The 27762-nt window shown below is 41.3% G+C and overlaps 1 protein-coding gene and 1 long non-coding RNA gene across 4 annotated transcripts in view; both read left to right on the top strand.

Moving 5' to 3' along the window:
* Window positions 1–27762, top strand: part of RNF130 (ring finger protein 130) — a 169254-nt gene that overhangs the window by 116021 nt on the left and 25471 nt on the right. The window contains exons 6-9 of one of the 3 annotated variants that reach the window (XM_017517281.2): window positions 6918–7014; window positions 10385–10589; window positions 13824–13917; window positions 21932–22124. In XM_017517281.2, coding sequence (XP_017372770.1) covers window positions 6918–7014; window positions 10385–10589; window positions 13824–13917; window positions 21932–21947 — 412 coding nt within the window. In that variant the 3' untranslated portion in view covers window positions 21948–22124. Of the gene's footprint in view, window positions 1–6917; window positions 7015–10384; window positions 10590–13823; window positions 13918–21931; window positions 22125–27762 lie in introns of those variants that run through there. The other 2 variants (XM_017517282.2, XM_037734480.1) reach the window with 2 other exon arrangements.
* Window positions 13924–17352, top strand: LOC108295226. Its single transcript, XR_001821303.1, has 2 exons — window positions 13924–16225; window positions 16296–17352. It is a non-coding gene; the product is annotated as an uncharacterized LOC108295226 (long non-coding RNA).

Genomic DNA, 27762 nt, shown 5'->3' with positions numbered 1-27762 from the left:
TTTGAGATGGAGTCTCACTCTGTTGCCCAGACTGGAGTGTAGTGGCACGATATCAGCTCACTGCAACCTCCGCCTCCCAGGCTCAAGCAATTCTTCTGCCTCAGTCTCCCGATGAGTAGCTGGGATTACAGGTGGCCACCACCATACCCAGCTAATTTTTGTATTTTTAGTAGAGACGGTTTCACCATGGTGGCCAGGCTGGTCTCAAACTCCTGACCTCAGGTGATCCTCCCGCCTCAGCCTCCCAAAGTGCTGGAATTACAGGCTTGAGCCACCGCACCCGGCCCATTTTCTTTAAAGATGGGATTCTCGCTATGTTGCCCACAGCTGGACATGAATTCCTGGGCTCAAGCAGTCCTCTTGCCTTGTCCTCCGAAAGTGCTAGGATTACAGACGTGAGCCACTATGCTCAGCATTGTTTTGTGATTTCTGTGGGTTTCAAAAACAGCTCCTGTTCCTGTCCATCTTAAATCAGACTACATCACTAGGTCCTCCAGTGAGACTTCATCAAGCTCACCTGGCTCTGGGTACAAGAGCTCCAGGGACTTGGATTAAATCTTTTTTCTAAACCCAGATTATGCAGAGTCGAGAGGACTGATACCTACTTCGTGCCTGCTGTGGTTCAAGTGCTCTGCTCTGAGTAGACTATACTCACTGTCTCCTATAATTCTCCTAGCAGTCCTAAGGTGTTTTTTCCCCATTGTAGAGTGAAAAATGGTGAGGCAATGGCAGGTTCCAGGGTCGCACAATTCAGAAATGGCAGAGCTGTGACAAGGACTGCCTTTAATATGGTGCTCCCTACATAGGACCCAAGCCTCCCTCCATGAGGAGAGAATATGCCTGTGCCTAGGTGCTCTGGAAATGGCTGTTGGTTTCTACCATGACTCCTCTAAAGCTAGGGAGTATGAAACTTTAAGATACACTGTTCTGAATGTCAATTGGATAAATAGGAAATCACCTGCCAGGAAGGCTAAAACCAAGAAGTTTCCCTTTTCCTTCTCCCTTCTCTTTAAAAGATATCCACACAACTTCAGCCTTATAATATGGAGCGTGTGAATTAATCGAATAATTGTGAGTTGTTATCTTCATGAGGCTACTGGTCTTATTTTACTTACAAAGTAATCTATTTTGAGTCTAGGAGGATAGGTTTTGTGTTTGTTTTTTTTTTTAATCAAACTGAAGAATTACATATACTGAGACAGAAATCCAAGAATCTGGAAGTTAAGTCATTCTAGTTTACATGTAAATGAAAATCTATAAAACTAAATGTAAGCTGTCCTGTAGAAAATTAAACTATGTAACAGCCGGTCTTCCTTCACGTGCAGTCATTTATGATCTAAACATGAGGCTAAAGGAAATATACATGCAAGTGCAAATCAGGAGAAGAGCCAGCGGGACAGAGGGGAGGCATAAGCACACTCACCTGCTTCCACACGGGAATGACCAGGAGAAGCCAAGTCTCTCCAAATTCCATCTAGCTGTTTCAGCCCAGGATCCTCCAGAACCACATGGTACCTAAGAATAAGGACTTCTAAACCCATTCTTGGGTATTACTAAAATGAGGGGGGTCTTCCTTAAGGGAGGCTTGGCCTAAAGTAGGTTATTCTGGGTGCTTACTCCCATTATCTTCATCCTTTCACTGTTGACTTTTCCACAGTTTAATTCGGACTTATCTTTTTCCTTTTGTATAATTTTTATTTTTTTTAGTTTGGGGTCTCACTGTTTTGTCCAGGCTTCTCTGAACTCCTGGCTCCAAGTAATCCTCCCACCCTAGCCTCCTAAAGTGCTGGGATCACAGGCGTGAGCTCCATGTCTGGCCCTCTTTTTAAAATTTAATTCAGTGCTTTCCAAACCTGTCTGCATCAGAGTCAGTGGGGGAGCTTTCAGAAACATCCCGAGTGGAGTCCAGGCATATGCACTTGAATAAGTTCCTGCCTGATTCTGATGCGCAAGGCCATGCCCTTCACCAAGAGTCCAGGCCATGGTTGATCTGAATCATTTCTACTGCTGCACCTGCCACCATAGAAATGGTTTGTGTTTGTGGTCTGCTTGTGAATATTAGAATTTTGGTCACACTTCACGGAATTTCGTTGCACCCTCTGTGATACTGTTACTCGGTTGTCTTTCAGTACTAGGTCATTGTGTTACTAACTGTGCCCACTCCCCTGGCTGAGTGTAGAGTTTTCCTTGTTACTGTGGAACTGAGCAGCTGTTTGTTCCATCCCCATGCGTCACCAAGCTGTGGCTTTCCCTAGACTGCACTGCACAGCCTGCTCAGCACAGCGCCCCATCTCATTGCCATGTAGAGTGCAATTATCAGGTGTAGTAAAAATTAACTTTACATATCAAGCAGTACTTGTGACAGTCTTTAACCTAGAGCAGTGTTTCTCAGCCTTGGCACTGTTGACATTTGGGACCAGGTCACTGAGCATTGCAGTGTCCTTGGCCTCTATCCACTAGGTGTCAGTAGCACCCACCCACACACAGTGTGACAACCAAAACTGCCTCCAGATGAGCACCATCTGAGCTGAGGATGGCTATGCATGGCTCTTCAAGCCTCTTCCCAGCAGATGCCACCCACACAGCTGTGCCTTCCCTCTCACCAAGCTGCCACTTACAGAATTTCTTCTGCCTTGGGATGCCTCCTCGCCCCTGTTGTCATTGAACCCCAGTGTTGGTGTTGCCTGTTAAGGCTTTCTGTACCTCATGTTGCTAAGCAGTTCTGCTCCCTCACTGTCTTCTCACGGGACTCTGAACAGGCTTGGCAGACAGCCTCGCCACCGGGTCTGCCACTGCCCAGAGCCCTGCTTTTGCCTGGCTGGCCCTCTGCATTCATCACAGCAGCACCTGCAAGTGTGTTCACTCTCCTTCTGCACCTTAACTCACACGCTTATTCTTCACTCTCAGAGGACCACTTCACCATGACTTCCAAGAGGAAGCAATGGGTGGAATTCCCTCCCTGTGCTGACCTGGGCCTTCAGGCTGGAGAGGCCGTCTGCTGTGGTCTGTGCTGCTCTTTCCTGCACCATTGTGTGCCTGCTCTCTCCCTTCCTCAGGGCCTTGTTCTGTTGGCTGGCTGCTTCCTTCAGTGTTCTTTTAGTCTCCACTCGCCGGCATCTCGTCACACTCGCATTTCCTAGTCCAGTTTTTAAAACTCTTTCAAAGCCATCACCCTCCGAGTACCGCCCCACAGCTTCTCCTGTCTTACCTGCCCACTGCCTCTTCCCTCCGTGAGGGAGGGAAATGGGCCCAGATACCTTCATGTCCGTCTTTCCTTAACAGTTCACAAGCTCAGCTAGGACTCTCTATCCAGAGCTGTCAAGCCTCTCATGGATTGCCGGCTTCTTGCCACATGACCTTTTCTTTTCCTCTTCTGTCGCACCATTTATTGTATTTACTGTGGACAGATGGCAGTTAGCATGGCAGTGGGGCCTCCTCCTTGGCTCAGTGATCACAGCTGATTCACCTTTGGATGTTAGCCAGCAGGTCTTAGAAACTGAGGAACTGTCACCTCGTCGTATTTAGACCTCTTAGTTCAAGGTTAGCCATAGGAGCTTTTAGTAGTTAGAAGTATTTTTTCAGAAATGAAGTGCTGCAGTGTGAATGAACGCATGTTTCGATGCCACTTTGGGAGCTAAAACAGGTGGCCAGCCACTGCAGGTGTCTGAGGCTTCACTGCAGCCGAAGGCCTGTAGGGACAGTGACTGCTGCCAGCCCCAGCTAGCAGAAGAGAGTTCTTGTCTCAGACCTTTAATAATCCTGCATCCTTTTATATTTGCCAGGTTCTTACACGGCACCAAGAGGCTGCAGAGCTGTGAGAGCAACTCACCTTCAATATAGAGGCCTCTCCCTCTCCCAGCGCTCTTCTGCTCACTCTAGTTTATGGCATGTGTGGGACATAGGAAAGGGGAAGGTGCTGAATTTCAGTATTGCTGGGTTTGTTCCTTTCATGTTCTATTTGTTTCTCATTCTGTATCCCAAAGTATTTCTCATAGGAATAAAGGACTTTGTTGAAGCTCGGTATGCTTGTGCTTTTCATGTTTCACTGTCCACACGTCACCTGCTTTCCATCCCGGTACACCACCACCTTGTGTGTGGTGGGGTCTGTTCTGCATTTACATGTGTTTTTATCACGTGAGTGGGGAACTACTTTTCAGGGCCCCACTTTTCCCAGGTGCCTCTTTCTGAGGCTGTCTGGGTGTCCATGGAGCACCCTCCATAGTGAGAGCCCACAGCCATAGTGAGGGCAAGCATGGGTAGGTGTATGGGAGTGTGGCCAATCAGTGGGGCTGCTTTGCCCGTGTGATGACCCTGCATGTGCTCAGCCTTGGCACTTCTCTTAGTGGTCCCTCCACACGCTGTGTTGCATTGACTGCTCCAAATACCTCCCAAGGTAAATAGGTGCTCCTGACCCAGTCCTTAGCTGAGATTGCTACACTGCAAAAATGGTCTGCCGAGCACCAGAGTGTTGTAGCAGAACTTAGAGTAGAAGGGAAGGAAAGGCCACATGGAGTTTTGTGACAGTTGCACTGAGGAGACCAGCAGGAGGGTTAGAGAATGGGTGATGAGGGAAAAAAGGTACCGTGTTCAGGGCAGCTGCCCACGGAGATCATAGAAGAGACAGGAAGGAGAGGAGGGTCGTGGGTGAAGAGAACAGCCACCTAGCTTTGTGGAAGCCAGGGATGTGCTGTGGGAATTTGAGACTGAAGATCTCTGGGTAAGTTGCACAGACTAAAGGAAGTTTTTTAAAAAAACCAAAAATATTTCAGATTTTGAGTTAGCTAAGGAAGGGAAGTTTTCTAAATTTGTCGCCAGAGAACCAGTTGGTCTTTCATGTTTTTCTTCATAGTACCCCACAGCCTAGAGGAGAAATTGTGATTGTTTAGTAAAACAGAGGGGTAGGCACTTCTTTTAATATCAATAATCCTAGAAGGAAACAGTTAAGAACGTATTTATAACTAATTTCAGGTTAAAGAAACAGAGAACACAAAACTCGTGCAGCTTTAAAAATGAAACGCCAAGATTATACCATTTGGTTCTTTCTGAATAGTAAGAGAAAAGAAAGACAGCACAGTAAGAAAAGGGAAAAGCAAAAACTGGCCCCAGTGGGGAGCACCAGAGCCATACCTTCGTCCACTCCAGGCGGTTGCTGTGGCTTTACCACATCTCCACCAGCTTAGCAATCCTGGCCACTCCCAAACCCCATCTGGGTACCTCCCACTCCTCTGGAGCCCTGATCAGAGGTCATGGCACTGTATCTCTTCCATTACCTGTCAGCCAGCCAAGTCCCATCGTCCACCCTGCATAGGCCTGACCTGTAGCACCTTCCCAGCCACCCCACACCCTAGCACTAACCCACTACACAGGTCTGTACCCCTCCTGAAAACATATGCAAGATACTAGGCATTAGCATCCCTATGATTTTTAGGGTGAGATTCTGTAATTTATATCAGTTCTAAAGGAGTTGGTATCCCCCAACATGGTTAAGAAGCCTGTTGTGGTCTTTGTTGGTCAGCAACCAGCAATAGCGCAGTTGACCCTTGCTGGAAAGTCCAGGCTGGCCCTGGGGACACCTTGTATGTAGTAAGGAAACTCTCCACACACAGGCTACGAGGAACAAGACATAATGCCTTAGGTGTCCTGAACATATTTGGGCCTCACCTGTGGATTGGTGGCTTTCCAGCCCTTAAATAAAAGCTTTAAGGTTTAAATAAATGCCGTGCCCTCAGGGGTGATGGTTCCGGTTATTTCATTGTCTGCGAATTTAAGACTAGATTGATAAATCTGTTCTTCGAGATCTTTGCTCTTATTATCCCCAAAGAAATGAGTATAAGGCCATCGAACAGTAATAGGCAGGCATGTGTGTATACTGTTCAGGCTGAAGTTGTAAGCAGGAATGTTTGTTCTGAATCTCAAAACTGAGTTCTCTAGACCTCTGTTTATAAATCAAAACTACATTTTTAAACAGATATAAATTAAATTACAAACTGACAAAGTTGTAAAGGTATATACCATGATTCAATTTGGTATCTTTCTCAAAAATTTCATTTATCCTAAACTCAGATTATTCTTCCAAAGCTGCCCTGAACGTCTGTCCTGGCACCCACCTTCTATTTGTTTGGCCGGGACTCTAGAGCTTCAGAAAGCTGCTGAGCAGGGTGCTAGAGCTTGAGAACTAATTTCTGCAGCTCCTGCAATCTCTCCTCCCTTCCAAAGGGCACAAGTTCCTTTTTTTTAAGACTGCAAAACTCTCTGTGACTTAATTTCCAGTCACAAGGGTGTGACTTTCTCTTTTCCTGAATAAGAGAGAAAATTACCCATCCTCCCCCTTAAACATTTCAGCTAAAAATTGCCATCTAAGTGTTACTTAATTCTAGGCACAGTTTACCCCTTAAAATAAGTCCAGTTTCCCTGTAGCTTTTATAAACATTCAACATAAATTGCTTAGAAGTTTTTAAAAATGATGTTTTAAATGACATTCAGACAGGGTTCCATAAAACCAATTAATAACTATACAGAGAACTCTTCATTTAACCATGATTTAATATCTTTTTGAAATTCCATTTTTCTATGTTAGCTATTATAGAATGCATAACTGTTTTGTAAGGTGTGATTATTTTCATTCTTAATAAGTTTTCTAAGTTTCCATTAGTCTTTTTTGGAATTTGGTCAAATAAAAAGTCCAAACAACCAAATCCTACTTAACATTTCTTACACAGTGTTGTTGACATATGAAGTGGGTTCAGGAGATTTTCTGCAAGTTATATTTTAATAAATTCCCATTATTTGTCTCTTGGGGCTTAAAATAGGTCCTGAAAGGGTGGAAAAAAGACTAACTAAAAATTCAATTTCTTTCCATTTTGGCCTAATAGTTTCTCAGTTTGTAATTTGTGACATAACTCTCCATTATTTCATAGGCATGTTTTCCACAAATCCTGTGTGGATCCCTGGCTTAGTGAACATTGTACCTGTCCTATGTGCAAACTTAATATATTGAAGGCCCTGGGAATTGTGGTATGTTTCCTGTTTCATTTGTTACCACTTTTGTGTATTATTATTTGTATGTGTAATAGAATATAACACAATCGGCGTGATAGAAGGCATGACTGAGTCACACAAAAAAACACTGGCTGTATTTGCCATGTAACCTTGTAAGCCCAATAGTGCCTTTTTTCCAGATTACTAAGAAGTCTAACCCATCTCAGAGAACTGGAAGAGGAGGTAAATAACTGTACTAGTCTTTTCTTTTTTTTAAATTTAAGAGACAGGGTTTCTCTCTGTCGCCCAAGCTGGAGTGCAGTGGTGCAGTCATAGCTTACTGTAACCTCGAACTCCTGAGCTCAAGTAGTCCTCCCACCTCATCCTTCTGAGTAGGTGGGACCACAGGCATACACCACCATGCCTGGCTAACTTTTTTGTTTTGTTTGTTTTTTGAGACGGAGTTTGGCTCTTGTTGCCCAGGCTAGAGTACAATGGCACGATCTTGGCTCACTGCAACCTCTGCCTCCCAGGTTCAAGCAATTCTGCCTCAGCCCTCCAAGTAGCTGGGATTACAGGCACCTGCTACCACCCCTGGCTAATTTTTAGTAGAGACGGTTTCACCACGTTGGCCAGGCTGGTCTCCAACCCCTGACTTCAAGTGATCCACCCACCTCAACATCCCAAAGTGCTGGGATTACAGGCATGAGCCACCACACTTGGCCACTTTTTTATGTTTTGAAGAGACAAGATGTTGTTCAGGCTGGTCTCAAACTCCTGGCCTGAAGTGATCCTCCTGCCTCAGCCTCCCAAAGTGCTGGGATTACAGGTGTGAGTCACCACACCTGGCATGGTCCACTTTTAAAAGTGTACTTCTGTTGGATGATGAGTATGGGATGAGGAACTGATGGTGGAGAGAAGGACATGATTTTTCTGCATTCCAGTATCTTTTTTTAGAAGTAGGATATATGCTGTTGACTCTGTTCCAATCATAATCTCTGTGCTTGGCATAATATAAAATTATGTCATTGCTTATGTTCTTCCCCCTGAAGTTTGACTTTGATCTCTTGGGTGTTGGTAAGTCGCAAGCAGAGAAGGCGAGCAGTGACTGAAGCCCAAGGAGAACTGTTGACAACCACAGCTTGGCAGGGCCATTGCCAGGCATGCCAGAGACCAGCTGTGGTAGGTGCCAGGTCAACACTGACTTGACTAACCAAGGACCTTGGTTAGTCCTTGCTTAAGAGAAGCATGTGTATGCGGGCTTATGCTTTTTATAGGAAAATAAAGTAGTTTATGGTCTCAAAAAAGAATGAAAGAATAATCTCCTTATGGAACAAAAAGTTTAATAAAACAGATGAACTACTCATTTTAGCTTACAACCCAAAGAAGATCAAAGTCATTTCATTTTAAATATACTGTCAAACACAGTTTCAGTTTATACAGTTGGGCAGTAATGCCCCATTTGTCCTTTGTCTCCAGAGATCATGTCAGTGGTGATGTAATTTAACATGGGATTTCTCAAAGTATCAGGCATTACTGACACCATGGACTGGATAATCCCTTCTTGTGGGGGCTGTCCTGTGTGTTGTAGACTGTTCAGCAGCATCTAAATGCTAGTAGCACAGCACCACAGCCTCAACAGTCAGAAATGTCTCCAGGCATTGCCAGATGTCTCCCAGGGGGCAAACTCACCCCCATTTCATCTGGTTTAACATAGAGCATCTGCTGTGAGGCCTAGGACAGTGTAGAAACTTTTTTTTTTTTTTTTTTGAGATGGAGTCTCGCTCTGTCTCCCAGGCTAGAGTGCAGTGGCACCATCTCGGCTCACTGCAACCTCCACCTTTCAGGTTCAAGCAGTTCTCATGCCTCAGCCTCCCAAGTAGCTGGGATTACAGGCACTTGCCACCACGCCTAGCTAACTTTTTGTTTTTAATTTTTGAGATGGAGTCTCACTCTGTCTCTAGGCTGGAGTGCAGTGGTGCCATCTCAGCTCACTGCAACTTTCATCTCCCAGGTTCAAGCAACTTCCCTGCCTCAGCTTCTCAAGTAGCTGGGACTATAGGCACACATCACCACACCCGGCTAATTTTTTGTATTTTAGAAAGATGGAGTTTTCACCATGTTGGTCAGGGTGGTCTCAATCTCCAGACCTTGTGATCCACCAGCATCAGCCTTCCAAAGTGTTGGGATTACAGGCGTGAGCCACCATGCCCAGTCACTAATTTTTGTGTTTTTAATAGAGACTGTTTTTTCTCATGTTGGCCAGGCTGGTCTCAAACTCCTAATCTCAAGTGATCTGCCCATCTCGGCCTCCATAAGTGCCAGGATTACAGACATGAGACACCGTGCCTGGCCAACAGTGCAGAAACACCAAAACCATTAACTTACCCTCTGTTGTTACCTCTAGCCTTCTTGAGTTTTTTTGTTTGTTTGGTAAGTATATTAAGTGCTAATACTTTCCTCCTCTGTTTATAATAAAAGCCCTTCTAAAATGTATTGCAGGCTACTGTGGATCCCTAAATGTGATGAACGTAAGAAAACCTCTTCTAACTGAGCGTGAATCTAAGCATCACGTAGTACACTGTTCTGTGATTTTTAAATAAGACTTTGAGATGACCTGAAATAGTTCATTTGCCCAGGAAGCCATTGTTCCAAGTTTAGTTGGCTGAAACTTCTCTCTATAAACATATAAACTTCTCATAGCCACCCTTCCCAGCTCTGCTTCTCATGTGCTGCCTGCTGCTACATGCTGGGAAAACCAAAGGTTGCTAGGTAAACCAAATATTCACGTTGTTAAAATGGAAGACTTTTGGTACTCACTTTTTAATTGGTTGACTTTGGCCGCAAGCATCTCTGTACCTCTCCCTCAGGATTAGGTGCTTAGGTTTTGAACTATCATTTTCTTATAGTTCAAAAGCCTTTTCAACTTTGACCTACTCTTGGCTTTATGTTTTACTTGGGTTTAAAGTTAGAAGATACTTAAAACTGACTGTCAGATAAATGGGGCTTTCAGATAAGTTAGTAGGATGAAAGAGGTGTTTTCTATTACCTGAGATTCTTCAACATGGACATTTACCATTAAGCAAAGTAATAGTTTACTCTTTAAACTGGATGTTTGCTATCTTTATGTTAATGATTATGATTCCCTGTGTGCCATGACCAGTTTTCTCTGATCTGCAGTGAATTTTGGTTTTCCTTTGTACCATTTGTGAGAAGAGATCTCTGTGCCTTTTGAAGAAGAACTCTTAGGGTGAGAGGAGAAAGAGTAGGTAGGTGGGCAGGTAAATGAGAGCAGATCACAGGGAAAGAACTTGGTGAGGTCTTTGCAACAGGCCGTTAAAGTTTAGAATCTTACAAAATTATTTGTTTTCCTAACAATTATTTTTAACCTGGAAATATTTTGCAGCCGAATTTGCCGTGTACTGATAACGTAGCATTCGATATGGAAAGACTCACCAGAACCCAAGCTGTTAATCGAAGATCAGCCCTCGGCGACCTTGCCGGCGACAACTCCCTCAGCCTTGAGCCACTTCGAACTTCGGGGATATCACCTCTTCCTCAGGATGGGGAGCTCACTCCGAGAACAGGAGAAATCAACATTGCAGTAACAAGTAAGTGGGGGCCTCCGCTCAGGCACAGGGCACATGGCTGCCTGTGTGGGCATTCAGGACCATCAGGAGAATCAAGGCACTCGCCGCGGCCTGCAACACAGACTGTAACCAAGAAAGTGATGTGTATTTCTGTTAAAACAGGTATTTGGAAGAATGAAACCTTATTTATGATAAGTAGCTTCTGTGTTTGTTTGGATATGATTAATAGGAATAGCTGCATTTGATGAGTAGCTGTTCAGAGGTCTGTCTTAGTCGCTGTTTTATAAACCTTGTTTTGAAATCATTGTGTTGCAAACAGGCATTTGAAGGGAGATGATGGAAGGTGGCACAGGCCCCCAGCAGCATTGCTGGTGTGTTGTATGCCGTGACCACTGGTGCTTTCCACCTCCCAGACTACAGGCTACTTAGTGGGAAACTTATCTAGAATTTGAACCTAAAAGTTCACAGTTCACAGAACATAGCCTGTTGCACACTTTATACTTTTTATGGAAGTTCGGTCTCTTGGCTCTTAACTGTTTGGTATAATTGTACACAAGGTCGGAGAAAAGCCAAAGCACAATCTACCTGGAGAAAAATACTGTGAGCTAGTTATGAACGTCTTCATGTTTGCACTGTTGAAAAGCAGGAAGGAAATGCTGAGTATTTTGATGGCAGTGCCTAAAGCCGGTGTGAGTGAGTTGACAGCGTGAATGTGGCCATCATAGACATTCACCCCTCAACAAGCCAGCTCTTCTCTTCAGTTCCATTCTTTACATGTTATTTTCATCTAACAGCCTTTCACCCATCTTCTTTGTTGCTGCTCTGCTATCACCTTTTCCAGTACCTACTGCTGCTTGCCTAGAGCTTCATGCCCCTGAGGTTTGTGGGACCCCACTCCACTCTGGAAGTCAGTGAAATGGATGACACTGTTACAAAATGTTTTCTTCTTCACATATTAAGACTTGTGTGGTCTGTTCAATCAAAGTGTTTATGTTTTTAACCAACCAGACAGTATTATTAGAAAATGATTCCCCAGGTTTTATTCTGTCTGTCTAAACTCAGCTTTCATTCAGTTATGCAGTACGGGAAACTATGCTTTGAGTGTAGTTTGGCTCATTTCTCATCATCTCTCAATGATTCATTTTAATAGCATCTCATGGTTTTCTTACTTTGGCGTTTAGGTTTTATGGTCTACAGTTTTAAAACTTGATTGAGTAGTAATAAAGGACACAAAAGTTGTTGGTTTATTAGTGAGTTTTTTAGGTCCTTCATTGATCAGACATTTATTGAGCACCTACTACTTAACTACATTAAGTACTGATCCCATTATATTTTATATAGAAATGTCCTTTCAAAATCTTATGCTTTGATGATAAAAAGATTACTTCGTCTACCAAATTAATCAACTTTAGTAGAATTTACATATGATGTTAATAAATAAAATTCATGTGATTGAACTAAACCACAGCTACCTCTGCTTTCCCTCCAAAGCCCTGTAGCACCATAGCAATTACAATGCATCCAACTGGTACCCACTGTGTGCAAGGCACTGTGCTAAGTAGGCACTGGGGGCAAAGGTAGCCAGGCCTGCTGCAGGGGGCACTGTGGAAATGCCACCAGCATATTGGGTGTTTTATGATGATGTTTACTTCCTTTTGTTACTAGTTTTTAAAACTGAAATCACATACACACACAGACATGCAAATATGGGATGGTATACTCAGAATTTGGAAACACAGATGTGACAAAGTTCTACCAGGTATTATGTATAAAGTCTCCAAGAAGAAAAAAGAAGATACTATGTTAAGTTCCTTGAGGTTGATGACATTCAGCTCTTGATTTTTTTAAAATGCCATGTACATTTTCCCTAAGTTAAAACATTGCAGGTAAAAATGGTGGGTTTTATGTGTTCCTGAATGTTCATGTTGATAAAATAAAAAGCTTCAATCTACTAATGAGGAAGTTTGTAATTCAAGAGTCAGTGACTGCACTGATGTCTAAAAAGAAGAGGTTTACTAAGCATTTTAGTAACATAAGTTAAGGTGGGCAGAGAAATGCTTATAGAACACATTCTGAGCCCAGAAGTCCCCAGGAGCAGTGCTTCTTGACCTTTTGAAAGTCACCACCTTTAAAATCTAATGAAAGTATGTTTTTCTAGAAAAATGCCTATGCACACACAATTTTGCATGCAGGGTTAGAATTTGTGGAACCCTGATTGAAAACCATACATTATATACAACTTGTGCATAAAACATTTGGCAGTCCATGTGTAAACAGTTCTCTCTGCCTTCTTGCAGATATACAGATAATTTTATTGTTTAACATTTTGTGAAAACAACCCTAGTCAGTGTATACTCTGAGAAATATTTTCTAGTTAAGGCTTTTTAGCAAGTCAGTTTGGTTCTTGGGTTGTTTTCAAGGTTCTCAATAAACACAGTTTTTAAAATGTCACCTTGACAAAATAGGCTCTGAAAAGGTAAGGGAACATATCTGGATAAAGGGAGAAAGAGAGACAGGCTAGATAAAAACCCTTAGAGTTTTAAGTACCAGAGGTTTTCAGCTCTTTGGTGGCCAAGTACCTGGTCTGTTGCTTGCCCTTCCTACTTTGCTTGTCACAGCCTGAACCAGTGCTGCTCCTTGGCAGTGGTGTCAGGAAGAGTAGTTTCTATTTTCTTGAGACACCAGTGAGGTGTCCTTTTTTATATAAATATCCTAAGTAAGCCCATGCATAAGAGAGAAGAATGTAGCCATGGATGCCGTGGGAGGCCGGCTTGTAGAATGCTGGGAGCACCCACAGGACCTGGAGAACCTCTGCTCCGTGCTCCTGAGCCTTTGACTAACAATGAAAGCCATGCAGAAATGACAGAAGGAAGAAGGAAAGAAGGTTATAAGTGTGCTTAGTCTACTTTGCTGTCATTTAAATTAACAATGAAAACATCTATGACCATGTGCAATTTTATATACCTGTTTTCACCACATCCTTTTTGGTGGCCACACTCCTCACAGACCTCAGGACTTAAAATGGAAGAAATGGTTGGGCCATGCTTTCCTTTCTCCCTTGCAGCTTTCACCAGTACTTCCACTAACCTTCTTCAGTTAGTAGCTCTCTGGCAAACCTCCTGCTTCACTTCCTTGGGCCAATCTTGGCTTACACCTCCGTTGACGTCTGCTTCGTTGCATTTGAGGGAAATGTTGGCGTCGATTTGACTTAAACCTTCTCCCCAGAGTGATTTCCTCCCTTTCCTTTGTCAACAGAAGAATGGTTTATTATTGCCAGTTTTGGCCTCCTCAGTGCCCTCACACTCTGCTACATGATCATCAGAGCCACAGCTAGCTTGAATGCTAATGAGTAAGTAACAAATTGTTTTTTGGATTGCATGTGCCAGATGATCCTAAGAAAACACATGGAGTAATTTTCATGAAGGTGGTGAGAATTGGCTTTCCACCAGTTTCATACCGATCCTGATGGGATCATATCTAGCAAAATACTTTATTTCATCAACATACATTTTTAGTCAGTAACACAGATTGGGAGTTCACCTTATTCAACAATAACAGCTCATTTGAGAAAAGATCCAGAGGTTTTCATTAGCCACATGCTTAGAATGAATCAGCAGTGTAATGCAAATGCCAAAAGAACAAGTATAGTCTTAGAGTGTAAAAGGCTGTCACTTTACTTGTGTTCATCACACTTATCTGGACCTTGCACGTCTGGCTTCTGGGGAAGCCCTTGCACCCATGTCTATGGTCAGGACCAGTACCTTTGATGCTTGGCCTGCGGAAAAGAAGCAATTAAAAAGACCCGCTGTTTCTGGATATTAGGACGACTGTCAGGAGGAAGAGAAAATAAGTCTAAGCACTATCTCCATGGGCAAAATGACGACCAAAGAGCAGGCTCCATGACTTCAGGTTTTACCTCAGTAAAAAGAAGGCCATCTGTCAATGAGGTTGCTTCGTGGTGGGATGGTTTGCTGTAGGGCTTGCCCAGGACTCGGAATGCAGGCAGAGGCTGGATGTCACTTCTCAGAGGTGCTGTAGTGAGGTGTTTTCAGAGGATGGAAGATTGGACTAGATAACTGTTACGGTCCATTTTGATCCAGTGCTGTTCCAAGAGTAGCTTTTCACAGGGATAAGGTGTAGAAAAGGTTTTTGATTTTTGCTTTGTTTTATTTTGTTCTAAATTTTGAATATTTGCTGTAGGATGTCATTCAGTCCTTTCTTTTACCAATATTCATGAAAACTTAATTAGAGATGAAAGCAACCCTGGGACACTGCCCACATTTGAACCTAAATTGGTATGGGTGGAATTCACGTGATCTCCATATTCAATTATGTCCTGATACTTTAATTGATGAGTAATAATCAAACTACCTCATGCAGTTGATTTAATTGACTGCCCATTGTCCAACTATAGAAACAATGGGCAAGTGGCCTCCACTTGCAGTGACATATGTTATTAGATCTAATCTGTGAGCTAGATAATTGCAAGAAGTGCCCTTTGGCATCTGTGAGCCCATACAGGTTGGGGTCACAGATGTCAGGGTTGGGTGGCATTCCCCAGCTATCAGAGGAGCACTGTGCCTCATCTAGCAGTGCACCACTAGCTGCTGCTGTTGACCACCCATTCAGTTTTCCTTCAGCATGGCACACCTAATTCCTTACACTCTAGGGTCATACACACCTGGATTTCACTCTCAGTTCCTCCATTTTTTTAGTTGTAACACCTGGGCAGTTATATTTATTTGAAGCTCCTTTTAGTCATTCACAAACAGAGATAATGATAGGACCACATCGCAGGGTTGTTATGAGAGTCAGCATATAAAATGCTTAGCACAGTGCCTGGTACTTAAGAAGTGCTCAATAAATGTTAGCCAAGCCAATGCCATTGCAGTGCTGTTGAAGGTCTGTTAGTAAGATGACCACCTGCCTTTATTGTTTGGGAAGTAAATTTTTCCATGAAATAGGACACAGAACTATAGTAGCTCTGTGAGTAGCTATGATTGAAACCTCAGTTTAGGGGGAAACACTTCACCCACAACTGTTGCTTACTCCTGTGCTAACCCATCAGGCAAGATAGTAATATAGACCTACTTCTTAAAAAGTTCACAAATGAGTGATAACCAATACAAGCAAATAATGACACTAGGCACTTTTCAAGAATTATTGAGTAATTTAACAGTCACCTGACTGCCACTCAGAATCTGTCTGATGTTCAGTTCATGCATCAGATATTTTAGAGAGTGCTTAGTAGACATGTTACCTATTAGAAATCATAGTGTCTGGACTATAATATTTCAGTTCCATGCCTAAATGCCTGCATGACTCAGAATCTAAGTCATGGATCATAGATCCATGTCTTAGTCCAGCCCTCTTCCCATTAACAGTTTTGGAGGGTTGATTTCACTGTTGTTCGTTCGATTATTATTTCTGTGCCTTCAGGCAAAACCACCGAAGGACAATATTCATGATCCCATTTAGAGAGAGAAATGGAGAGAGTGTGTGTGTGTGCGTGTTGTGGATGCACACATGTGTATACATGCAAGGATGGTCACCAGAATATGAATGGTGATTATCTTACGTTAGAATTTGGGGCAATGTCTTCTTCAATTTGTGCTTTTATGTGTTGGTTTTTTTTTTTTNATATTTAGATCACAGCAGTGCTAAATATAATGTGGTCCAAAAAGAAATTAATGCAAATATTAAGTAAACTCATTAATAGCCACATAGATTTGGATGAATTACTTAATCTTTTTAATGGCAGTTTTTACTGTGGCAGATGATAGGAAAGATAACAGTACTCTTACCCAATGTCTCTTTCTCAAAAATGTCGATGAAAAATTCCTAGTGATTTTATTCCAGAGAAAAGTTTATTTTAACAAATAAATTTGTAATTATTCTTTATTAATGAATTTTTCAACATCGATTTTATTTGTGTTTTTACCTTTATCTACCAAGAAACTTACAGCCAAAATAAGATTTTGTTTTTCACCTTAATTGCCCTGGCTTAATTTTCTGAGTAACCTCATCCATTTGTAAGATGGTCATATATCAACAGATTGCATCTTTTGGCGTTTTAATGGCTGTCTAAAAATTGATAATAAACTTCACCTCTATGCATATACCTATTAGAATGGTTTACTTATCTGGCAGTGTTACTAGTCAATGTTCTTGTATATTACGATTTCAGCAAGTCCTTGACACCCTGTCTACTCACCGTTGAAACCCTGTGGGCAAGATGTAAGGGTAGCCTGTGGGACCCAGGTAGTCCAGGGTCCCCTGCCATGAGTGGGTTGCTGACTACACAGGGAGGAGCCCCACAAGGGGTGCAAAATCCCATCCCTCCCTCACCATGCTTGGTGCATTTACCAAGGGCTTGATGCTGTTGGCTTCAATCAGAAGTCCATCAAAAAGCCCATGTGTTTAGAGTCACTACCCTTCTATTAGGATGAAATACTATTTGAGTACTATGACTAATTACACATGAAAATTTTTTTTACCACTGCAAACAAAGCTGGTAGATTTTGAAACTTTGCAAATGTAAACAGGATGTTAGTCAAAGAAGCAAATAAATACAAGCTAAATATATTTACATATTGGCTTGTTATACCTCTGTTTCTTAGTACCTGGATAAGCAAGGCTATTGAATTTCAATTCCCAAAAGAGGCCTTTTACTCTACTTGGTTATTCATATAAACTTTGTGAAATGTAAACATTTGCCAGCTGATATTTGTGTCACTCTAGTTTTCCCTCAAAATAAGAAAAATAAATATTTTTATTTATTTGAGGAACATATACAAATATATAGTAGAGATTTTATGTTTAATGAGAGGTATGACTAGGTATTGCCTAGAGCCCTTTTCTGGTTCCTAGATTCTGATTCATAGAAATCATGTTCTAAGATTTGCAGAGAAGGGTAGCTCATCATTCAAGATTCAAAACAATCGGGCCAGGCGCGGTGGCTGACACCTTGTAATCCCAGCACTTTGGGAGGCCGAGGCGGGCGGATCATGAGGTCAAGAGATCGAGACCATCCTGGCCAACGTGGTGAAACCCTGTCTCTACTAAAAATACAAAAATTAGCTGGGCGTGGTGGCGCATGCCTGTAGTCCCAGCTACTCGAGAGGCTGAGGCAGGAGAATTGCTTGAACCCAGGAGGCGGAGGTTGTCATGAGCCAAGATCGCGCCACTGCACTCCAGCCTGGCGCCTGGTGACGAAGCAAGACTCTGTCTCAAAAAAAAAAAGAAAAGGAAGATCAGGAGTTTCATTGAGATCCTCTTTCAATTAAAGAAAAAAAAAAAAAAGATTCAAAACAATCTTGGCAGGAGGAAGTGAATCTGAAGTGGTAAATGTGATAAAAAATAACTAGAGTAAATGTTCCAGTGGCATAACCCGAGATCAGGAATCCCTGGCTCCTTGTAGCAGGTCACCAGGAAGCTCCTGGTGAGCTCCCTCCTCTTAGTGTAGTAGTAGAAATTTATATATATAAACTCCTTTATTTATATAAAAAGAGCTGATATTTCTATTTTGTTCTCAGTATTTCTGAATTATTTCGCTCAGTACTCTTTTTTAAGAAGAATATTGAGAAACTAGAATACTCAACATAAAAAGGTGTGAAAATTTATTTGATGTCTTGGGGATGCTTGGTTTGGAAGAGAGGGAACCAGGCAAGAAGAGAGATGTTTCCAGGTGTTTGAAGGACTCTTAAAGATGAGAATAACTACTGTTTATTGAATTCCTACCAAGATCTTAGGCCTGTACTGGTCTCTTTTACCCATATTGCCTGGTTTAGCACTCAAAATAGCTTCATGTTAACTAACCAGTGCATGCACAGTGATGCTTACTCTGTATTTCTGGAGCTCTGGAGATACCTACAGGAAGGTAGATTTCCACTTGATGTGAGAAAGAACTCTGTGGCCAGGCATGGTGGCTCACACCTGTAATCCCAGCACTTTGGGAGGCCAAGGCGGGCAGATCACCTGAGGTCAGGAGTTCGAGACCAGCCTGGCCAATATGGTAAAACCCTATCTCTACTAAAAATAAGAAAATTAGCTAGGCATGGTGGCAGGTACCTATAATCCCAGCTACTCAGAAGGCTGAGACAGGAGAATCACTTGAACCCGGGAGGCAGAGGTTACAGTGAGCCAACATCACACCATTGCACTCCAGCCTGGGTGACGAGAGTGAAACTCCATCTCAAAAAAGAAAGAAAGAAAGAACTTTGTGTTAGTCAGAATTGTCCATCCAAAGCACAGGACACTTTGAAAGCTAGCGAGCCTACACCAGGACCTGATTCTTCAGACAGAAGCTACAGTATAGAGCTGTTCATAGGCATACCTCACATCAGGTGGAAGGCTCTAAGACTCATCCTATGCTAAGGGTCCCTCTTGAATTGTTCCTAGGAGGGGTCAGAGGCTGAGGAGAGGTGTTGGGTTCTCTTTCAGCTACCTATTTTAGAACCTTAAATATCAAAAGCAGTGTTTTTCAAACTTTTTAAAAACCATCTCTTGTTGTAAGAGATACATTTTTGCATTGTGACCCAGTACTCCCATATATGACTGAAACAAATTTCACACACGCTTCCCTGACTACATGCAGTATTCTCTGATGTAGTCAATCCTGCCTTGTTAATACTGTAAAGTTTATTCTCTGTAGGTTTATTGCCGAGTTAAAAACGAGGAAGCTGAGCAGCACAAGAAAATTACATGCCAATTTATTCAGCTCCTGGGCGAGGGTCTGTGATCCCGGGGAGAAGGGCCAGGGAAGTTGCGCTCGACTCCTCTCAGGAGTGGGGTTTTATAGGGAGTGAAGGCATTTGATTGGATTTGGAGAAACAGGATGTGGACGGGGTGAGCTGCTGTTGGTAGGTAGGTGGGATTTCCGGTGAGCGGGCTAAGTGCTGAGTGCAGAGGGGATTTCCAAGGGTGGGGTTAGGTGCCGAGTGCAGAGGGGATTTCCAAGGCGGGCTAGGTGCCGAGTGCAGAGGGGATTTCCAAGGCGGAGCTAGATGATGGGCATATTCTGATAATGTAATTTTCAAGCGGGGAGGGAGATGGGCGTGTCCGAACTCCCGGCGAGGCAACCAGCCTTACAAATACTAGTTGTTAACTCCTAAATTGATTTTATAAACCATTTATAGGTTGTATACTTTAGTTTGAGAAATGCTTGTCTAAAAAAATTTTGAATTTTTAGTTCTCAACCTGATAATCTTTTGCTCACACAACCTTTCTTGTAACAATTCCAGAAAAGGTTTAAAATTAACTTCTGTTTGAGGTGTATTGCTGGATAATGGATCCTCTTCTTTCTCTTAGCATTTGTTCTCCTTTGAGCCAATCTGAGTGTGAGGTACATATACACAAAAGAATAAATTTGAGTTTAGAGGGATTGAGTGACTCCAGAGGGATGCCATAGGAAGAAGGACACTGGAATTCAAACCCAGTACCTCTGGTTCCAACCTTTTCCTTTAAACTGCTTGCATTTCACTACTTCAGAGAGGAGGATAGTGCCAAATAATGTGGTTGAAGAAGACAAATTTGGTTTTCTAAAAATGCAGGTACAACAAGAGTATTAAAGGCAGTAAGAACTTGCATTGGACTTCTCTGCCCTCTTTGACGGTGGTTATTATTTTGCTTGCTTGCTTGCTCCCCTCCCCTCCCCTTTTTGGACAGAGTCTCGCTCTGTCACCCAGGCTGGAGTGCAGTGATCTTGGTGCACTGCAACTTCCGCCTCCTAGGTTCAAGCAATTCTTCTGTCTGCTTCCCGAGTAGCTGGAACTACAGGTGCTTGCCACCACACCTGGCTAATTTTGTATTTTTGGTAAAGACAGGGCTTTACTGTGTTGGTCAGGCTGATCTCAAACTCCTGACCTCAGGTGATCCACCCACCTTAGCCTCCCCAAGTGCTGGGATTATAGGTGTGAATCACTGTGCCCAGCCTTTAAGGGGCAACAAGATAAAGTAGATTTAAGAACTTGATTACCCCTAAAAAGTCTTTATATCTAATATTCAGTTTTTCTGAGGAAATATTAGAAAATGTGTTATTTTAAATAGGAACTATAAGAAATAATAAAGCACAGAGCTTTATGCGAAGTTGTGAATATCCTTTATACCAGAGCTTTTTCAAAAAAGTTGACAATGCCCTCTCATTCATTGAGATGCCATTTCCCAAGTAGGCTCCTGGCCTTGTGCTAAGTACTGGGGTCACAGTGTTGAAACTAGCGGAGACCCATCCTGCCCATGGAGCTCAGGGCCGTGCCCTCATATGCGTGCTGACATAGCTGGAGAGTGAGGGAGTGTGCAAAGGCCCTTTTGGGTCATGCCCGCAGAGCTGCTGCTTTACCTTTGGGGGAGCTAAAAAGGCTGCATGGAGGAGTGACTTAGCCTGGGCATAACTAGGTCACACAGTAAGGACTGCACAGAGCAAGATTGGGGAGTTGCATGGTTTAGAGTGTCTATTGTAGGTTGTGATGGCAGTAGGCAGGAGACAGAATTTGGACTTCATTCTTGTAAACAGCTGGTAATGGGTTCTCAGGCTTTTCAGAAGAGAGATATTCCTAGTGGCTGCGAAGTTGCTTAATGTGGTAGAGCATGGAGGTGGGAAGATAGATAGGTAAAAACTGGGAGTTGAAGGAGGAAGCCAGGGTGGTGAGCAGGAGCTGAAATCAAGAGTTGCTGGAGAGTTGTATGATAACCAAAGCTTATGTGGTTTGAAGCAAAGAGCTGAAGCTCAGCTGAAAGGAAGAGATCAACGTTAACAGCTTGATGTGGGGACCCTGGAAATGAGCAGGAGTCCAAGACATCAGAAAGCCAGGGCGGCCCCACAACACAGGGCATCAGGAGCTGGGCCAGCACAGGGACTTGTCAGAAGGTCATAGTCTCTTTTTACACCTGATACAAGGGCAGAAACACACACACCCAAAGTCTGGAGGATTCCTGTGAGAGAGCCATACATCCTTGTCACTTCAAAATAAGTAAGGACATTCTTGTTTGAGGGGTAAGAGGAGCATTTTTTAAAGACAACAGCTATAGATTTCAGTACCCTCAGCATTGAGAACATGTGTTTAAACCAGGAAAAGTTGTATGATAATCGTCCCTGTGTATTTAAACAACACGCCACGGTCCTGACCTTTTTTCTTCATCCTTTGGGGAGTATTAAAGCACCTCTAAGACGGATGAGCCCCTCAACTGCAGATCTGAAACTGCTGATTTTGGGAAAACACTTAATGGCTTCCTGGCCTTACCAAGGTAGTTGGGAAATAGCTGGGGACAGCCCAGGCCACCCTCCAGTTAGGGTCACTTCTCTGTTATTTTAAACATTTGACTACTCTTTAACTAATTTATGACCTCTTTTTCCTTTTATTCCATAGGGTAGAATGGTTTTGAAGAAGAAAAAAAAAAACTGCTTTCTGACTGATTGCCTTGAAGGAAAAAAGAACCTATTTTTGTGCATCATTTACCAATCATGCCACACAAGCATTTATTTTTAGTACATTTTATTTTTTCATAAAATTGCTAATGCCAAAGCTTTGTATTAAAAGAAATAAATAATAAAATAAAAAGACTTTGTCGTTGAGTATTATTACCCAGACCTGTGTTTTGAGGGCTGATTTGGGGATTGCGTACCCAGATTGCATTTGTTTGTGTTTCAGAGACAGAATGTGCTCCTGGCTCCCGTGAAAGGAACAGGGATTGACACATACTATTGATGTCTTCACATTGTCTCCTGCCTTCATAGGGCACAAGAGTGGGGACATCCTGCTGGTGTTACCACTTAGGGCAGTCAATTGATTTACTCATTCTTCAAGGTGGACATTCAGTCTGATAACTTCTACTTCCTTTGTGGTTGGTCAGCCTCCACCAAAGCTTCAGCACCCCCAGCAGCAGGGACTTGTAACATTTTCTCTCCACTGTGCCCTGCACCAAGCAGAGTGCTTTTGCACATAGTAAGTGCTCAATAAATATTTGTGGAATGAAGGAGTGAGTGTAAAAGAGATTTTCTGAACCACACACTAATTAGTAATAAATTATATGTCAGATTTTTTTTAATCTACTTTGTATTCGTTTAAAAGCAGCAAATTCTAAAAAGTAGGGTGAGAGCAGTTTTACATGTACCAATGAAATATTTTTGCTTTACTGATGAGGAAAATTTCAAAATATTTTGTTACATTGAATTATGTGCTTGAAGGATTTTCAGTATTTGTAAATGTTTTCAGCAGTGAATTCTTAATCTTCTACCTCAGCCTTCCTAAGGGGTGAGAACATATTCCTCTTGAAAACAGGGGTTCACTCCAGTAGTCATGCTCAAATCAGTAGGGGGCTGAAAGGATTATTTTAATCAAAATATAGTTCACATACCATAAAATTACCCTTTTAAAGTGTATATTTCAGTAGTTTTTAGTATAGTCACAAAGTTGTGCAACCATCACCACTATAGAATTCCAGAACATTTTCATCACCCCCTAAAAAAACCTCATACTCATTAACAGTAATTACTCACCCCCACCAGCCCAGGAAATCTATTCATTGTTTCTATGGATTCGCCTTTTCTGGGCATTTCATGTAAATAGAACCATATAATATGTGGCCTTTTGTATCTGGCTTCTTTGACTTAGCATAATGTGTTCACGGTTCATACATGTTGTAGCATGTGTCAGTACTTCTTTGTGTGGCTGAGTAACACTCCATAGTATGGATATACCACATTTTATTCTGCTGATGGACGCTTGACTTGTGTTCACTCTTTGCTGTTATGAATAATGTTGCTATGAATATTCATGTACAAATTTTGCCATGAGCATGTACTTTCAGCTCTCTGGGGCATATCCCTAGGAGTACAATTGCTGGATTGTGTTATAACTGTGTTTAACTTCTTGAGAAACTGCCAAAATGTTCTTCAAAGCAGCTGCACGATTTTGCATTCTCACCAAGAATGTATGAGGGTTGCTGTTTCTTCACAACCTCCATAACACTGGTGACTGCCTTTTTTCTTATAGATGTCATAGTGGGTGTGAAGGAGTTGTTTCATGTTTTTAACATGCATTACCCTAGTGACAAGACGCAAAGCATCTTTTCATGTGCTTTTTGGCCATTTTCTGTTTTCTTTGGAGAAATGTCTATTCCATTGCTTTGCCCATTTTTAAATTGGACTGTTTTTTGTTGTAAGAGTTCTTTATATGTTATATATACTATGCCTTTATCAGATATGTGACTTGAAAATATTCTCTCCCATTCTCTAAACTATTTATTCACTTTCTTGGTAGTGTCTTTCAAAGCACAAGTTTTAAATTTTGATGATGTTGAATGTGTCTATTTTTCCTTTGGTTGCTTGTACTTTAGATGTCTAAGAAAGGATTGCCTAATTTAAGGTCACAGAGACGTCTAAGAACTAGACAGTCTTTGCTCTTACATTTAGATCTTTGATTAATTTTGAGTTAATAATTGTATATGGTATAAGGTAGGGGTCTTACCTTTATTCTTTTACATGTGGGATATTCAGTTCCCAGTGCCATTTGTTTAAGAGACTTTTTTTCCTCCATTAAATGGTCTTGGCACCCTTGTCAAAAATCATTTGAGTATAACATATGAGTTTATGTCCGGACTCTTAATTCTTCCATTGATTACATAGTATGTTTTGAAAGTGGGAAGTGTGAGTTCTCCAACTTTGTTCTTTTTCAAGTTTGTTTTCCTTATTCAGGGTCTCTTGCATTTCTATATGAATTTCAGGATCAACTTCTCAATCTCTGTTAAACAAACAAACAAAAAAGCTAGGATTGTATAGGGATGCACTGAATATGTAGATCATTTTAGGTAGTGTTGCTGTCTGAACAATATTGTCTTCCAGCTCATGAGCATGGGATATCATTCCACATATTTAATTTCTGTAGAACTATAATTAGTTTTTGTACTTTGATCTTTTATCCTACAGCATTGCTGAACTCATTTATCCTCATCTTTTTTTGTGGATTCCTTGGGTTTTTCTGTCTACAAGATCATGCCATCTGCACATAGAGATCATTTTTCTTCTTCCTTTTCAATCTGGATGCTTATTTATTTTATTTTCATACTTAATTGTTCCTAGATAGAACCTCAAATAGTAGACTGTTGAGTAGAAATGGTGCAAACAGACATTCATGTGTTGTGATCTTGTAGGGAAAAACTTTCCATAGCTATTAAGACTTTCATAGATTAGATACCCTTTTTCAAGTTGAGAAAGTTACCTTCTATTTCTAGCTTACTGAGTGTTTTTATCATGAAACAGTTTTTGATTCTGTCAAAAGCTTTTTCTGTGTCTGTTGAGATGATCATGTGAGTTTGCCCTTTATTTATTCTGTCCTATGAGAATGGTATATTACATTGATTTTCTTACATTTAACCAATCCTGGGATAAATCTCACTTGGTCATAATGTGCAATCTTTTTTATATTTGCTGGATTTAGTTTGTTAGTATTTTGCTGAGGATTTTTGCATCTGTATTTATAAGGGATATTGGCATGTAATTAATTCTTATCATGTCCTTATCCGGCTTTGGGATTACTGTAATAATCCCAAACATATAAACAATTACGAAGTGTTCTTCCTTCTATTTTTTGGAAGATCTTAAGAAGAATTGTGTTAATTATTCTTTGGATATGTGGAAGCCATCTGGTCCTGGATTTTTCTTTGTAGGAAGTTTTGTGATTACCAACTCATTCTCTCCAATTACTAACTCATTCTCTCCTTACTTAGAGGCCTGTTCAGGTTTTCTATTATAGTAGAGTTTGAGTCATTTCTATCTTTCTAGGAATTTATTCTTTTTTTGTTTTATTGATTTTTCTCCCTTTTCTATTCTCTATTTCACTAATTTTTACTCAAATCTTGGTTTTGGGTTTTTCTTGCTTTTTTTTTTTTTNGACCTCTCACTCTGTCACCCAGGCTGGAGTGCAGTGGCACGATCTCAGCTCACTGTAGCCTTAAACTCTGTGGCTCAAATGATTCTCCTACCTCAGTCTCCCAAAGTGCTAGGAATACAGGCTTGAGCCACCTCACCTGGCCTTACTGAAATCCTTATTATTTTCTTTCTTCTACTTGGTTTAAGTTTAGTTTATTTTTTTAAGGTAGAAGATGAGGTTATTGATTTGAGATCTTTTTTATTTAATGTAATTGTTTACAGCTATAAATTTCCCTCTGAGTTGTATTTTACCCATTTGTAAATTTTGGTATGTTGTGATTTTTACTTCATCTCTGGTTTCCCTGTTATTTCTTCTTTGGCCCATTAGTTATTTAGGAGTATGTTGTTTAAATCCTGTGTGTTTGTAAATTTCACAATTTCCTTCTGTTGTAGATTTCCAGTTTCATTCTAAATTCAGTTATTTGTTGGAGAACATACTTGGTATGATTTCAGTCATCTTAAATTTAGTAAGGCTTCTCTTATAGGCTAACATGGTCTATCCTGAAGAATGTTCCATGTACACAATGTTCCAATGTTCCATGTGCATTTCTGCTACTGTTGGATAGACTGTTCGGCACATGTCTATTAGGTCTACCTGGTTAATTGTGTTGTTCAAATCTTCTCTTTCCTTGTTTTTCTCCTCTGTAGTTCTAGAAGTTACTGAAGTTATTCTAGATTTATACTGCTATCTCTAGTATTGTTGAATTATCTGTTTCTACTTTTTATTCTGTCCGTTTTTGCTTTGTATAGTTTGGGGCTCTGTTGTTAGGCACATAATAATGTTTTAAAGCTGCACTGCATATACATATACCAGCCAACTCAAAATGCCAGAGTCAGCTGAGCATGTTTGGCCTTATTTTCTAGAGTGGGCTCTGTTGTATTGACATCTTCCTCAGTAAAAAGATTTTTCCTCTGGTAGTATTTCATAAATTCATGGTATAGTTTCTCCTCACCTGGTTTTATCTCAGTGGAAATCAAAACAGTTCTTCCTTTTTCTTTCCTTCTCTCCTTACTTAATGGCAATTCATTATTTTCCTTCATCAGCAGTCATCAGAAGATGCTGAAATACAGCAGGAGATGTAGGATTTTTAAGGACAGTGTTACTCTTTCTACTAACTTAATGTTCTTTATTTTCACATTATTTCAAGTTATAGCATTAAGTAAGACTTTAAAAAAATAGATGCTATTCAAGGCCAGATATAGAATTTTTGCAATAGCTAAGAAGTGAAATGAGCGAATTAATAGATTGGGACTTCCCATCAGTCTTAGGGAACATTTGTCTTCTGCCATTAAAATTTGAACCTGTTTGTGACTTTGAGATTTAACAGACATTATTAAGCTTTCACAATTTAGTCATGGTCTCAGTAACCATGAAGATGTATTTTGTGTGTACATGCACATGCATGTGCACTTTAAATGTGTATTTTTGTTCCTAACAACCAGAAATAGAATTAGCATAAAAATGCAGTTATTTAGGCCAGGTGGGGTGGCTCATGCCTGTAATCCCAGCACTTTGGGAGGCTGAGGCAGCTGGATCACTTGAGCCCAGGGGCTTGATACCAGCCTGGCCAATATGGCAAAACCCCATCTCTACTAAAAATACAAAAATTAGCCAGGTGTGGTGGCAGGTGCCTGTAATTCCAGCTACTTGGGAGGTTGAGGCAGGAAAATCAATAGCTTGAACCCTGGAGATAGAGGTTGCAGTGAGTTGAGATTGCTCCACTTCACTCCAGCCTGGATGACGGAGCAAGACTCTATCTCAAGAAAAAAAATGTTAATAGGCATGATGCTATCAACTGTCAACCTGTCAACCTTAAATCATGAGATTCAGAAAATATCATTAAGTATAGAGTTCGTTTAAACACAGAGCTTGAGGATAGCCACCCAGGAAAACAGCAGCTTCAAACAAATGTTGTCAGTGTTCCACAGTGGAAAAATTAAGTTTTCACTTATATAGGCAGAGACAGAAGTTTTAGCAAGATTATAACATTTTCCATATGAGACTAGTGAATATGTTACAGTGACCTAATTGATTACAGATTGCTGCATGAGGAGGCTTAGTGATCTGAGGGTTCTTATCTCTGGTCTTAATTATTTACAGAATTTTTAAAAGACAAGTTGAAGCTGCATGCCACGTCACTCTGGCTACATAGCCACATTCCTCTGAAGGCTCAGGATAGTTTAAAGTTACAACAGCTTTAAGTTTGAATTATTTAATATCACAACTAAGAAGTCAGATATACAAATAGAAGCAATGTATAAGGTTGAATA

Source organism: Cebus imitator, unplaced genomic scaffold, assembly GCF_001604975.1.
Source record: "Cebus imitator isolate Cc_AM_T3 unplaced genomic scaffold, Cebus_imitator-1.0 Scaffold625, whole genome shotgun sequence".
NCBI classification, from domain to species: Eukaryota; Metazoa; Chordata; class Mammalia; order Primates; family Cebidae; genus Cebus; species Cebus imitator.
Note: the sequence above shows the minus strand (reverse complement) of the source record. Positions and strands in the feature narration are given on the sequence as shown.